Source organism: Anoplopoma fimbria, chromosome 14, assembly GCF_027596085.1.
Source record: "Anoplopoma fimbria isolate UVic2021 breed Golden Eagle Sablefish chromosome 14, Afim_UVic_2022, whole genome shotgun sequence".
NCBI lineage: Eukaryota > Metazoa > Chordata > Actinopteri > Perciformes > Anoplopomatidae > Anoplopoma > Anoplopoma fimbria.
This window is the reverse complement of record NC_072462.1, coordinates 16,427,622-16,443,056: the sequence shown is the minus strand read 5'-3', so window position 1 is coordinate 16,443,056 and position 15,435 is coordinate 16,427,622. Positions and strand designations below refer to the sequence as shown.

Sequence of the window (15,435 nt, the reverse complement as noted above, 5' to 3'; positions counted from 1 at the left end):
ATGCGGCGCCGTGATTTCAGAAACTCAGCGTCTCCATTCTGCCGCAGTGATTCGTTGCCATACAGGACGGAGAGCAGAGTGCACACAGTTCACAGCAAAACACACATCCATGCATCTGAAGCCAGAGGTGGGGCTTCACCTGCAGGCAGATGGGTAATGCACGTTTACATAATGTGTATTAAACCTCATTTAACGTTTCTTTTCTTTAAATCTATAGAGTATCATTAGGAGCTAAATTAACAGTTAAGATTAAAATATAAGAGAAGAGCTTCAATGTCTAGCTCCTGGCATATACCCTTCACGTGCATGCTGGGACAATTTATTTAATACAACAGCATTCATTTGGGAATTCCTGCAAATACTTTAAAGATATTAGCTATGCTGACTCTTATTAAATACACACAGGCTGTTTCTAGAGAGCTGCTTCAAAGACATTCTCAGTAGGTGTTTGTTCTTGACCGGATACACCACCTGCAGGTTAGAGGGTCCACACCAGACACACACACACACACACACACACACACACACACAACACACACACACACACACACACACACACACACACACACACACACACACACACACACACACACACACACACACACACACACACACACACAGTGTGTGGATACACTGACTCATTAGTGCAGGAGCTGATTGAATTACAAACTAAAGTACAAATGTAATAATCTCAGTATTATAGGAAGGAATCCACTTACCGAGTGTGATGCGTTTAATGTCCTCCGCAGCTGCCCCCTTGATTGATGACTGTAGTTTACCCATTTTTTTTTTAGCAAATACATCTTCTTTCACAAGAGACAAATCCTCCTTTCTGCTCTCCATCTGAGGTACTTTTCTGCTACTCAGTGTTATGCAGTGATGGTAAACGAAGATTCAGTTTCCTTTATAAACTGTTTTATGTTGGCACGGACAGAAAGGACCACTGCCTTGTTTTGTTTTTTTTATTTGGGTGAAAGGCCCAAAAACTGTCACTTCGGTTTAGTTGGTTTGGTGTCAAAGGATCTCTCTATTGCAGCTGCTTTGAGATTATCAACAGTTTTTAACTGAGTCTTCTTAAGTCTGATGCAAAATTCAGGTCTTAAAATGGCCTGTATATTTCAGGCATATATAAAAGTAACCAGACATTTAGTTTTTTAACACTTTAAGGTAATAGTTCGGCGTTTTCACTTATCCTAATGGCATTGGCCTTCAATACAGGCATGAGCTGGTCAAATAGACTAGTGTGTTTTTTGAGTGGGAACACGTATAGAGAGGTCTGACTGACTTATTTTTCAAAACAAAGCCAACACAATTGTATTTTAAAATGTAATTGTTAATTTAATTAAAAGTTGTAGTTACCCTAAAACGTTTCAAATGGCACACAATGCTGTGTTCCATCTTCATTTACATGTACCCAGTAAGATACATTTACTGATACGTTCACTTTTCGAAGAAATCTAACAAGTGTCACCCTTATTATAATACTGAGATTATTAAAATAGACCTTGTAGTTGCAGAAATGAAATTTGGGCGTGGCATTTTCAAGCCATGGCCTGAGACAGAGGGTTCAAGAGTTTAACTGAAAGTCCAACTCTGCAGTGTTGAATTGTCTGAACTTCTAAATTGGACAGAATACACTTACGCTTTTTTTCAGAGACTAAGAAGAGAGTATTGATACCACTCTCTGACTCGTACGTTATGTACAGTATAAAGCTGAAGTCAGCAGGGGATTATCTTAGATTAACATAAACCCTGGAATCAGGGGGAAACAGCTAGCCGGCTCTGTCCAAAGGTAACGAAATCCAGCTACCGGTACCGCTGACTTCTATTCAACATGGTAGGCTAAGTCATGTGCATAGCGACTTTCCTATCTCCTGATTAAAAGCTTATTTTTCCTGTTATGAAGAAATTCTGTGGATTCCGTTTAGAGTCTTAAATGTATTTTTTAAACATATCCAAATGAATGACACAGCTATTGTTATTCCCCTTCTCAGGTCAACCTATTAAGAAATTAATCGTTTTTCCTGATTCTTAATCAACATGGAATTTGCACAGAAACTCTAATATGATTTTTTAGTATTCATCTACTCTATATGTGTATAAATCACTGTGTAGCATTTATTTTCTTTTGTGATTACCTAAAGCGTTTCCTGTGCTTGACATCAGATGGTAATCTTGTATAAACCGTTTCAACAAAGTGTTACATATGAAGAGAAACAACATTATCATTATTCCACGTTTCCCTGAGGAATAGTTCTTACTTTTAAATAAACTGAACTGACTGACCAGCACAGTGACTTGCATGTTGCACGTGTTAACCACTAAGTGGCACTGATGGCTAAGTGTTGAATTGAGTAAACCTGCAAGAAAAGTTAAAGAACAAAAACAAAAACAAATGTTGGAAATAAAAATGATCTGGTGAAAGTTGTAGGGTAATTCAGACAAACAACACATTAAATCACTCATTAAGACTTTTTCTTTTTTCTTTTGTTGATGTGAGCTCATGGCACCGTGTGCTTAAATGATTTAGTGTGGAGAGAGAGGAAACCAAAGACTCAATCCCACCAGCTTCACTCCTCCTCAGCTCACAACTAATGCTGAGGAGATGGGACGCTGATCCAGAGAGGAGCGTTTAATGCCTTGGAGATTTGTCTGCACAGCATGGCTGACTTCACCAGTGTGTTGTGAGAGGGGAAAGTGGCCGAAAACACTCCAACTGGAGAGCATTAATGTTTACCTTCTCTTTGGTTGAGCTGGTGCTTTCTCCTAAACTTGGGGTGATGTCCCAGTGCTGGTGCAGGCAGGTCCTGCTCGGTGTGGAACTGGGGATACTGGTGGCGGTGCTGGTGGCCGGCAGTGCAGGACAGATGATCCATGACAGGAGGGAGGCCGGGTCGTCCTGCTATGGAGGATTTGATCTGTACTTCGTTTTGGACAAGTGAGTGCTACTACTTTTACTGAGGTTTTGGTGCATGACTAATCTTTTACCTCATATTGTTTTGAAGACAGGTGCAAACCACATTCACTATCATCTCAAGAGACGTTTATGGGACACTTGCATGACAAATGTGCTATTGTGCTTTAACTGACAGTGAAACAATCCTTCAGACATCAGATCTGATAGTTTCGTGTGGCTCAGAATAAGGAATTTTTCTACCACAACATTTTATAGCTCTAGCATTTTCCAGTTTTTGATTATGTAACTGAGGAGTAAACTAATCAATAACATTTTAATTATTTGTCATTCTGCCCTGCAACAAACTATTTTCATTATCGATTTATTGATTATAAATAAATATAGATTATAAAAAAGTTACATCTTTTTTTATAAATTGTAAATAGGGAAACATGCCTATCACAGGTCTTAGGTGAGATCTTCAGATGTCTTGTTTTGTCCGAAACACTTTTCAAAGCTAAAAAATAATCAATAATCTTAAAAATGATAAAAAAACAGAAAAGTGGAAAACACTCACAGTGGAAAAGCTGGAACCAGAGAATGGTTCTCACTTTGGCGGGAAAATGACTTAAAACGATTAATTGATAATCAAAATAATAGTAGATTCATTTTCTGTCGATCAAACAATAAATTAGTTGGCTGTATCATTTTATTTTCCCAACATAGAATCAGATTTCTACAGACCTGAGTGCCATATTGGTGCAGACATAAGGGTTAAATTACAGTGTGCATTAAACTGGCATGAAGCTCATGAACAGGTCACGTCAAGTCATGTGTCATTGTGTTGTTGTTCTGTGGGCCGTGTCCTCCTATGATGAAAACTACAGTTTTGTTAACTCTCTCTAAACAGTTATGAAAACTTATGGCTATATTTTCGGAGCAGTAAGAGTTGAAGGAAACTGTGTATACACAATGATGAATCATTTGCAAAGTGCTGACTTCAATGATAAAGTGCAATGCAGGGATTCCTGTTGTCAAAGTGTGGCCACGTTTCACTGACAGGAGCCCACATTTAGCCCCGACTTCAGCTCTCTCTCTTGCTTCAGTCTGTAGAACCCTTTCTCCATTAGAGCCAGATGTTCCAAAGATCCAGAGTTACTGGCTGTCTCTTCACTGAGACTCACATTACAGGATAAATGAAAACATAAGAGAGGGAGGAGAAGAGAAGCAGTGCAACATCATAAGATGTGATGCATATTTGCAGCACAAGTCTTTTTAATTTCTGACTTCCGCTTCAAAAGCTGCGTTCTTCTTCTGATTGTTGTATCTTAGTACGCACCTGTTATCAAAATCCTCAGCTCAATGATGTGGCACTTTTCAGTTGTTGGCATTTTGAAAATGAGCCGCAAAGCCACATGTGAAAATGTAGAAATAAAAAGCTTCAGAACTCAGAAGGAAACACAAAAGGCTTACCACTCACTGGCTTCTCTATGTGAAGTTTCACCATGATGAAGACATAGGTGGGCTCATACATAACGTTTATACAGTACATTTAGTATATACTAATGGTTCATGCCACATTGACAACAGCAAAACAAAGCTCAAGATTAACAAATCATTAGATTTGATATCTAAAGAATTGCATACCAACATTTTAAAACTACAAGGGACCACAGTTGGGCAATTTGAAATTTTTTGAATGCAAAATGAAACTTTGTTAATAACCTTAAACTTAATCTGCAGTATTTTTGATCAGACTCAAATAATTCAATCTATCAACTGTCATTAATTGGTAACAATGTTGGCAGTCAACATATTGTTTAAATTTAAGCAAAAAAAAAGTCTCTAGCTATAAAGGTCCTGCCTTTATTTGTCTTAAATGACTGTAAACTCAATATATTTGGGCTTTGAACTGCAGCTCAGACAAGACAAGCAATTGGAAGATGTCTCTTTGGCATTTTCTGATGTTTTATAGACAAACCATTCAGCTGATCAATTAATAATGACAATAATCATTTGATGGGAAAATGCTGCAGTCCTTGATCAGGTCACCTCACAACCTTAAAAGTGAATGTAAGATTCATGAGGATTATTACAGTGTGTGAAAACAAGTTAGGTTAAGCTTCATCAATGTTGATATTTTCTGTTTCTTGCAACTCCTTTAACTTCAGTGCATGCTTAAAGTTTACAGTAAAGACTGGATGCAAAATGCAGTGTTGTTTTATTGGTTACAACTGATGTACAATTGCTGCCTCATTGTTTGTGTTCAACATTATCGCCAGGAGTCATGAAATTAAACGCACAATACTGCATGACATAGAAAAAGCAGAACCTCAAGGTCATTTAGGACTGTTATAGTCATCTTATTGCATTTTTAAAAAATCCTATCTTTCAGGTCTGGAAGTGTGCAACATTACTGGAATGAGATTTATTACTTTGTTGACCACCTGGCTCACAAGTTTATCAGGTAGGTCCACACAGAAACATCAAAGTTAGAGAGAAAATAATGTGAATGAATGTAAAAACATGAGTGATCTCCTCTTCTTCTTTTTTTTCCAGTCCTCAGCTACGGATGTCTTTCATTGTGTTTTCAACAGAAGGAAGGATTCTCATGGCACTAACAGAAGACAGGTGCACACTTGCAAAGCCTCACTCAAGCTTCTTGTTGATTTTATTTGCACGCCTGTTGTGTTTGCTCATATTCAGTTGAATTAAATCATCTGTGCCATCTCCTCAACTTCAATGAATATGCATTTGTATTCTCTGGACTACGTCAATGATCAGAGAGAAGATTCGGGCTGGACTGGAGGAGCTGTGCTTGGTGCAGCCAGGTGGAGACACATATATGGACAGAGGTTTTCAAAAAGTAAGCCATCTGTTAAGTCAATGGGAAACTGATCCTACTTAGCCAACAGTATGGCATCTAACTTTTTTTTTTTTAAATGAGGCTCATTTAAATTTATAGTCACTGACGCCTCTAAACTTCTCTCTCAGGCCAGTGAGCAAATATACTATGGGACTGGAGATGGTGAGTAGAACATTTTCCTTTTTAGCACTTAATCATTCCTTCTAGCAGTAGACCCTTTTTTACCCCTTAAAACAGAAGTCATGTGGTACAATCATTAAGAAAGAAATAAGAAAAACAGCGATTTTTCCATTAAGTGAAAATTATGTTCAAAATATTTTGCAAAATACAGTACAAATGGTTTTCACTGTATGAAACGGATTTTTATCATTATTTAAACAGCTTTTTTTCCAATCTGGCTCGGACTTTCAGGTTACCGGACAGCAAGTGTTATCATCGCCCTGACAGATGGTGAACTGAGGGAAAATCAGTTTGACCTGGCACAAAGAGAGGTGACTAGAAAACCACTTAGGGTGTTAACATAAATTAACCAATATATTAATGCACTAGTCTCACTTTTCTCAAACCCACTCTTCCTAAATGCCAGTAATAATAACAACACATAATGTAACGTTATAGTCATCATGTAACAATGCATCGTATTGCTTATGTTTCTCCATCACATTGTTACTTGAAAATAATATAATACTAGAGAACTTAACGGGTAAATGCCCAACTAATTAAATACTGCAGAGATGTTTCTGTCTTTGGGTTAAAAACTTAAAGCCTTGCTGTGCTTATGGACGCATGACTTTTAGTGATGTCACAGCAGATGTGTTCCAGCAACTGTTAATGACATCATGACATCAGCAGCAACATCACTCAAGGTGTGTCCACAAGTGGAAAAAGCTTTTAAGTATCGGCCCATGAAGGGCTGTGCAACCCGATTTCTCTCCATTGTGATTAACTGATCATTTCACTGAAGCTTATTTGTTGCTTGTTTGTTCAACGTCTCAGGCCGGCAGAGCACGGCAGTTGGGCGCCACTGTGTATTGTGTGGGAGTAAAAGACTTCAATGAAACCCAGGTACATCAATCTGTCAGCCAATAAACCAGTTCACCGACTGATGAATGAATCAATCCAAACTACCAGACAACCAGTTAATCATTCGGTCACATGTCTCGTCAGCTTTCAACGATAGCCGACAGTAAGGACCACGTCTTCCCGGTGAATGATGGATTTGATGCGCTGCAAGGGGTCATTGACTCGGTGAGCAAGACACAAGCATGGCACTTTCATATCACAGAAAGATGATTAAATACCTTGTTGAATATTTTGATCTACTGTACCTAATTGTTTTTAATTTCCCTTTCAGATCCTGAAGCGATCATGCATTGAGATCCTGGCTGTAGAGCCCTCCAGCATCTGTGAAGGAGGTAAAGAGGCACAGAAGAAAACACATTAACACCTGTGTTATCTATATTATATCAAATCATTTTTAGTTTAGATATAATACTGCAATTGAAAGTTACTAACAAACAAATTTATAAAGTAAATTGAAGATTCTTCAGAAATACACATTGCTAGCCTACTGCAAGGAAAATTGATATGATTATAAAATGCTGCATTTAATCCCTACTCAGAATCTTTCCAGGTGGTCGTTAAAGGAAATGGTTTCCTTCACGCCCGAGACGTGCAGAAGGTTCTCTGCAGCTTTCGCATCAATGACACAGTTACTTTGAGTAAGTACATACCCCAAGGTTTAACTAGAATTAAAAAAATCTTAATAAAAATTAAAAAACTATTTTTGGATGTATTTTATGTGACCCTTAAACTTAATTAATCCAGATTTTTTAAAATACAATGGGTCAAATCAATATGTGTTAAGTGAAAGGAGTCACTCGTAGTAACAAACCCACATTGAACAATAAGTAAGTGAGTAGCATGTGAAGATAGTGGAGTATTTAGCCGCCTAAAGTCAGATACCTGGTTGGTGGAGACCAAAGTAGAGCTAAAAGGAGAGTTAATATTGTATCAGTTGGTCAGACACAGGACTTCAGATAGATGCTAATGTTTCTGTGTGTCTGCTGGATGTGTAAATAGGCAAAATAACAAATAATTCCAGCACATCAACTTTAAAAAGACAGTAAAATGTCTAATTTGAGAGCTTGTTGTGGAGTTCTAGCCACAAAAGCACAAAGTTCACAAACAGGGGTAAACAGCAAGTTTGGCTCCTTCCAAAGGTAACATAACCAAAGAGGAATGTGAACATGTGAATAAACTATGCATCACCTCATCCTCTGTTATCCAAGTTGACAGAAGACAACAAGAGGTGTGTAGGTGTGTGAATACAAACTATTTATAGAGTAGATTGGGGATTTCACTCAGCAGCCATAAACATCATTGTTCCAAGTTTGTTCTGGCCAAGCAGATGGAGATGGGTGGAGGGAGAGCAGCTCTTTGTGGCTCACAATGATTTAAATTCCCCCCCCAAAAAAAACCATCAACACCATCTTCCCCCTTCTTTGAATCAGCTGGTATAACGCTCAACGCTTCTCAGATGTCTGAAGGGGAATGTGGATCTCATCAGGAACGAGCACTGTCTTTGCACACACTAGACACTCACTCCGCCAGGGTAAATAAACCACAACCCTCCCTCATCTGCTTCATTTTCCATAAGGAGAGGAAGTCCAGGGATTTAATAACAAAAAAGAATATTTTGAGGCTTCAATCTCCTGTTTCAGTTTCAGGACTGGTAAAGAAAAATATAGTTTTCACAACTTTCTCTTTCACCAATGATCCTGACTTATCGTTTAATTCACCTTCCTATACTCTCTAATCACACCATTGCAGGATATTGTGTTAAAAAATCTCTATTTCCACAGTGAAAAGACCTTTGGTGGTGAGAGACACCTACCTTTTGTGCCCAGCTCCTGTTCTGGAAAAAGAGGGAACGTAAGTTATTACTGTTACAGACAGGGGTGTCTGGGTCGTAATAGACAGAGCGCTGAATGTGCCAACTCTCCTTCCATTTCTACAGGTCTGCCACTCTCCACGTCAGCATGAATAATGGTCTGAGCTTCATATCGAGCTCTGTCACAATTACTGCAGTCACTTGTGTAAGTATGATGTCAAAAAAGATGGCACTAAAAAGCTGAACTCACATGACTAAATGTACTCTGTGAACTTCAATGTAAACTTCTGCTTAGAATAATAATACCTTGTAACTCCTGCTGCAAGTATTGAATTGCTGGCCATATGAAATCATCCATCCATCCATCCATTTTCCGTAACCTGCTTATCCAGTTAAGGGCGCAGGGGTGCTGGAGCCGATCTCAGCTGTCAATGGGCGAAGGCAGGGTACACCCTGGACAGGTCTCCAGTCTATCACAGGGCTGACATATATAGACAGACAACCATTCACACTCACATCCACACCTACGGGCAATTTAGAGTCTTCAATGCACCTAAGCTGCATGTCTTTGGACTGTGGGAGGAAGCCGGAGAACCCGGAGAGAACCCACGCTGACACGGGGAGAACATGCAAACTCCTCATATGAAATCATTGTATGACAAAAACAATTTACTCCTTGTAGGGGTCAGCTGTTTCTTTCAGTTAGTTAGTCTTTAAAGAAACTGCTCCTACAACACACACACACACACACACACACACACACACACACACACACACACACACACACACACACACACACACACACACACACACACACACACACACACACACACACACACACACACACACACACACACACTGCAGCTGCAGCAGCTTGACCCTCTAACTGCTAAAGATGAGGTTTGCTGCATTTCATTATTATGCTATAAAATTTGAAAGAAATCCATAATATCCTTTGCAAGTATTTCATCCTGATAAATGGTGTTGAAAAGACATGGACTAAACAATCTACATGATGACTAGTCATCTAAAAAACATTTTTATTTAGTTATGATTGAAAAGTGAAAATTGCATCGAAACAAGTATGAACATTCTTTAAAGACACAGAAATAACATAATGTTTTGCACAAAGCAACCTAAGTTTCAGTGAAGTTGTGTACAGGTTTGGTGAGCTAAGGACTCACCCGGGTTATGTCCTGTATCCATTTCCCCTCCAGTCTGATGGGACCTTTGTGGCCATAGCTCTGCTCATCCTGCTCCTCCTGCTCATCATCCTTCTGCTGTGGTGGTTCTGGCCTCTCTGCTGCACTGTGGTACGACGGCCATCTTGCATCCCCACAGAGTGAAAAACATACAAACATGTTTTATCTTGGGACACATCAAATAAAGAAAAGTTTTTTTCATGCTTGCAGGTCATCCATGAGCCCCCTCCTCCAGTAATAGAGGACTTCTCTGTAGGCAGTTTTATTTTTTCTTCCCTTTTCTGCACCCACATTCATTCCTTTACTGAATTAATAACCTTGTTTGTAAAGCAAAACACATCTGCTTGTCAGCTATGGTATAATCTATTCACTTTAATCTTGTAAACAGTAACACTGTTTCCTTCTTTAGGATGACGAAGACGGTTTTCCCAAGAAGAGGTGGCCCACAGTGGACGCCTCGTACTACGGAGGACGTGGAGTCGGAGGCATCAAGAGAATGGAGGTAGGAGGAGAGAATGGCAACCCAGATAGCAAATGAATTAATATGTAATGAAACTTAAGTGTTCAACAATATTTTCCAGATGCTTTAAAACAAAGAAACAAAGATGAATAATAGAAATCTTCAACAGCTGCTATAATAATGAGGTCTTCTTACATTGAATCAACATCAAACCAGTGTTTCATTCTTCTTTATATGTTTTAGTAGTTTGATATACTGCTATCAGGTTCATAGACGAAACACGTGGCGGCCCTGAATTTAGCACTAGGCTATTTCGAGAGAGATCAAACAGAAATACAGCAGGAGTACAATGGGAAACAGGAAGCAGACTATTCCTTAAAAGAGATGAGTGTGCAAGTCCATGCTGGAAGGGCCAGAGACACTTTGTTGTTGTGCCTGCTTCGGGGAGCCAGTGAGAGTCAAGATGAGGCCATCTGGCAAGTAAACTGCAAGGATGACAGATTTACCAAATGCCCGGAGGATGGATATGTACTCCGTTAGCAAGCTTGAGCTCTGCTCAGGAGAAATGAAGGTGCCTTAAGTCTTGTGCAAAGGCTTGGATTTTGCAGCTTGAGATGGTTAAAGGAAAGAGTCTTCTCAATTCATGTGAGGAAAAAAAGGAAAAGGTAAGTAGAGGAAAGAAGATTTCGGAGTCATGATGTCAAGAGACTGTTATGGAAGAAGAAGAGGCCGTCAGATATCTGAGCCCTGTGCTACCTGATACACCACGTGAATAACAGAGACGGAGACATCTGCAGGTTAAGAGACGTGTCCGTTGTCTAAGGGGACGACCGTTAAGGAGGCAGAAGTCACCTTCTCAGTGTGAAGTGCTCCACAGACTGGTACAGAGGAATCTCTGCGGTTAACTTGAAGCAGCACCACTTCCAAACAGAGCAGTGGAAAATATGCACGACTTCATTTAAGTACTTTCTCTGCCAAGTTAAAACCTTCATGGCTTCTCTGTGGCAGCTGCGAGGGAGTTAATCTGAGTAATGAACTTCTAAGGTTGCTTTGACAGAACTGGTTTACTCTGGATGTGATGGGTTGTTCTTGACATTTACTGAAGCTCTTTTAGTGGTTCTTTGAGTATAAAGTAATTATAACTTAAAATAAATGCTTTTAATGAAACATTCTTTACATTTGGAGAGGTTGACTTGTGCACCAGTGGTTCTCTTGCTGCATTTTAGGTGTAATTCTATAAAACAGGTTCAAAAGTAATTGCTGTTCTCTCAGAGGTTTAGGAAAATTACTAAATCTGAGACTTGGAAACATAAATTGACACAATTAAAATTTGAGCCAAGGCAGCAAACTTCAGATTTCTTGTGGGTTTAAGAGGACTGGGTTTGATTAAACGCCATGTAGAGATGCTACGAACATCTGAATATTCAGGCAAAGAGTAGTTGTTAGACATGCAAATAAAGCAGCCAGTTGTTGCAAAAATTGACTTAATTTATATAATTTAATCCATATGCAATGCTAAAAAGACACAGGTTCTCCTGGAGCTAACATAATCAGCTGATGTGATTTAATTGTCCTGTAATATTCAATTAAGAATTGAGGATTGTCTCTAAGTCTTTGGGCGGCTCTGTGAGGCATAGCTGTGTTTTAACATACTCAATGTGACAATGCTAAGATACCGATGATTAGAAATATTTCTATTTTGAATTTATTAAAAACTCTAAATGAATGCGTCCTATTCCTCACTGATAGCAGCACAGTCCTGAAAGCTTTTGTTTCTGTTCAGGTCCGATGGGGAGACAAAGGCTCCACTGAAGAAGGAGCCAAACTGGAAAAAGCTAAAAACGCTCGAGTTGTGATGCCTGAGGAGGAGTTTGATCCACCGATGCCTTACTACAACGTGCACAAATCTATCCGCCCACAGAAGTGGTACTCTCCCATCAAGGTGCTCCAGTTACTCTCTTTCTAATCGTGTTATTCCCTCAGAAGTTTTGGGGTTTGGTGAATATCATTCTCATCATGTGCTTGATTCTGTAATTTGTTATCAGGTACTCGATCATATAATACTTATTTTAAAAGGTTGTTTCTTTATTTAACATTATTACTCCTCTTAAAAATCTTAGCCTAGTCTACTTGCTAGCTTTTTCCAGAGCTTTCAACCACATCTTACGGTCATCCTCAGTTTGCTCAGTTGTCATGTATAACTGCCAGCTAATGCATTTCATGACATGGATCACACATTGTTAACATATACAGAATTATTTTAATACCAGATGTTTTAAAACATAAAGACATCTTGCCGTCTATCCACCATAATCTAAACATATTATGTTTTAGTGTTTCTGTGAATGACATGTGACCAGGAAACAGTTAATAAAATGTGTTTCCTAACATATTAGTCAGCTAGATGGATGGTAATAAGAACCAGACATGAACTGAGCTAACCCCTGAATATGGAATGTGTTGAGCGGGTTTTATTTCTAACTAAATAAGTTCTTTGTTTATCTGTCGCTCTATTATATAAAGCTTCCTATGCAAAAATCAAAGAGAGACATCTGGAGCACATAGTGGAGCAGATACAATCTGACAGAGCCACAAATAAACAGACAAACTCTGCTTGTTCCTTAACTCAGCTTTTAAAGGATTGCTTTTGTTGCACTGCTGGCCACTGGACTGAAATTATGTTAATAGTCTGGTTGTTATATGAGATCACTGACATAACATACTTTTTTTTATTTGTGCGGTCATCTGTGATCATCTCTCTCTACAGGGCAAACTGGATGCTTTGTGTGTCTTCCTGAGAAAAGGCTACGACAGAGTGTCTGTGATGCGACCTCATCCTGGAGACAAGGTGAGAGATATCAACAAGCCAGAGATAATGGAAAGTAAAAGGTGTGATATTGCGAGTTCCTTTCTGCAATGATAAAAAAAACAGCATAATCCCTGTGCAGCTGTAAGAAAACAAAGCAATCAATAAGATTGTGAAGCAAGTATGTCAACTTTTGGCACGCATACGTGTACGAATTTGCCAAATTCATGACCTCTGTGATGAGGGATAAAGGAACACTGGCTCAAAGAACAGAGTAGAAAAACAAGCTAAAATCTCATCTGCATGACATGAGATACACTTATTCCTTTTTTTAAACAGTCAAAGCCGCATCAAAGCGACTTCAAGCTACAAACTCTCAAGTGGCAAAGTGAGTAGACAAAAGGTAAAAACCACTGCAGTGTTGTCTGGAGGAACGCTCTTGTCTGCAGAAGTCATTTAGAGTAAAAAGCAGCGAGCCTTCCTTCAGCTTCCAGCGTCAGCTCGACTGGGCTGGCAGGAATGCCGTTTCCTTTGACGACATCAACTAACAAAGGAATTTCCTTTTTCCATCTGTTGAAAGCTGTAGCCTTCCAAGCCTGCCAATGGCGTTGCCACAGTAGATTCTTGTCTGTACATTCACTTTTTAATTGTCATCTCTCATTGCACAGTTATGTTCATAAACAAAACAGGCCTCTACAGTGACTTCTTTCTGTTTTACATCACAGGGAAAGTGCATAAACTTCACCCGAAGCAAATCCTACCCGGCTCCTCGCTATCCCATCTACAACCACCCCTCCACGCCCGTCTACACTTTGCCCCAGAGTTACCGGCGTCGTCCTTCAGAGGGCAGCCACGTCTTCTATTTGCCCCCTCGCCAACTTCCACGCTCCCCCTCTACCGTCCACTCCTCCCCCATCCTTCTCCACCAGCCCTCCCATGTACACACCACCTCCAAACAGAGCACTGCCCCCTTCCATCATGAGCTCAGTCTCTGCACCCCCATCTCCAACCAGCTCCCTGCCGCCGCCACCTCAGAGCCCGCCCCCATGTAGAGCGCCTCCTCCATCACGCCCTCCTCCACGCCCCAATCATGAGAACCATTGAAGATTATAAAAACAAAGAGTTGAGGAGAAGGAGCCAAGCTCAGGATGGAAACCTGATGGAATCCTCTCACTGTGCCTCTGTCCAAACAGAGTGACTGTATAACGCTGCCTTTTGAGGCTGCAGCTGGCGATTCAAATCCTGCACAGTCTGTTTTCCTCAACACGCATGAACTCTGACTTTTTTTTAAAAAGTCTAGAAAGTGAACATTTAGCATAGGGAGCACAGCTTTGACTATTAAATGCTATTGGAGCTAAGCAATGTATTCATTTTTTAAGAACACTCTTTCCTAATAGCAAAACAGACACATCGGTCAAGCGTTGTGCTATGGAGTCGTATAAATTAGCATTTTAGCCTTCGCCTGATGTGAGTCTTTTGATTTAAAATTAATATTCCACTGCTTCGTGCAGTGAAAAGCAATAATCATTGAGTTCAAACAGCAAAATCCAGTGGCTCAAAAATTGTGTCATGTGTTTTATACATGAACATCTGTTTAGGAAGCGCTGTCTTTGAAAATGTTTATTTTGTGAATGAATATTCATTAAATCACAGAAAGATGTACAGAATTTGATATTGCATTAAATGTCTAATTTGACAATGAAACTTTTCATTACATCTTTTTAGGTAAAAGTAGGCAAGGCAGTAACCGAGCATTTTGACATTTTGGGAAAATAAACTTTGGCTTTCTTTTTTTCTTTTTTCAGAGGCAATGTTAATGTTATTAGTTGCACCTGTGCTTTTCCTGCTATTACCAGGCAAGATGTCTGATGTGGGACTTTGTGATGCCTCTACTTCAATTTTACGCTCAGAATTCCCACCCTCAAATAAAATGGAGGATAAATATAGTGCACTTTATAATAAATAGAAAAGTGATTTCAGACAAAGAGTAGGACTTTTATTGCCTTATAAAGTTTGGTGACATCATATGATTCTCTGTGTAAATCCAACCTGAGCAGAAGTCTAATCAGCCAGAATTGAAATCACCCGAGTGTGCAGGACCTTTAACTTTAAAAAACAACCAATGAACTTTGTCCTAACAATAAAAAGGGTACAGTATGTATAAACCTCGTTTTAAATCAGGCCCCTGTATTTGACCAGACCATTGAATTGCACTTCTCTTCATTGAGAAGATTTGCTACTAGTGATCAAAAGACTAAAGAACAAACAACCAAAATAAGGCTTCACATCTTTGACAAGAGGAGTCGAGCTGT

General features: G+C 39.4%; 1 protein-coding gene across 1 annotated transcript; it reads left to right on the top strand.

The window, feature by feature from the left end:
* The first annotated feature begins 2,780 nt into the window (after window positions 1–2,780).
* On the top strand, window positions 2,781–14,227 carry antxr1b (ANTXR cell adhesion molecule 1b). The gene is given in 19 exon segments (XM_054612699.1): window positions 2,781–2,938; window positions 5,292–5,363; window positions 5,456–5,527; window positions 5,681–5,762; window positions 5,891–5,924; window positions 6,174–6,253; window positions 6,759–6,827; window positions 6,930–7,010; window positions 7,117–7,177; window positions 7,385–7,483; window positions 8,627–8,696; window positions 8,782–8,860; window positions 9,873–9,968; window positions 10,068–10,109; window positions 10,267–10,359; window positions 12,101–12,259; window positions 13,085–13,165; window positions 13,849–14,006; window positions 14,008–14,227. Coding segments are annotated over 19 exon segments (1,806 nt in total).
* Window positions 14,228–15,435: the final 1,208 nt, after the last annotated feature.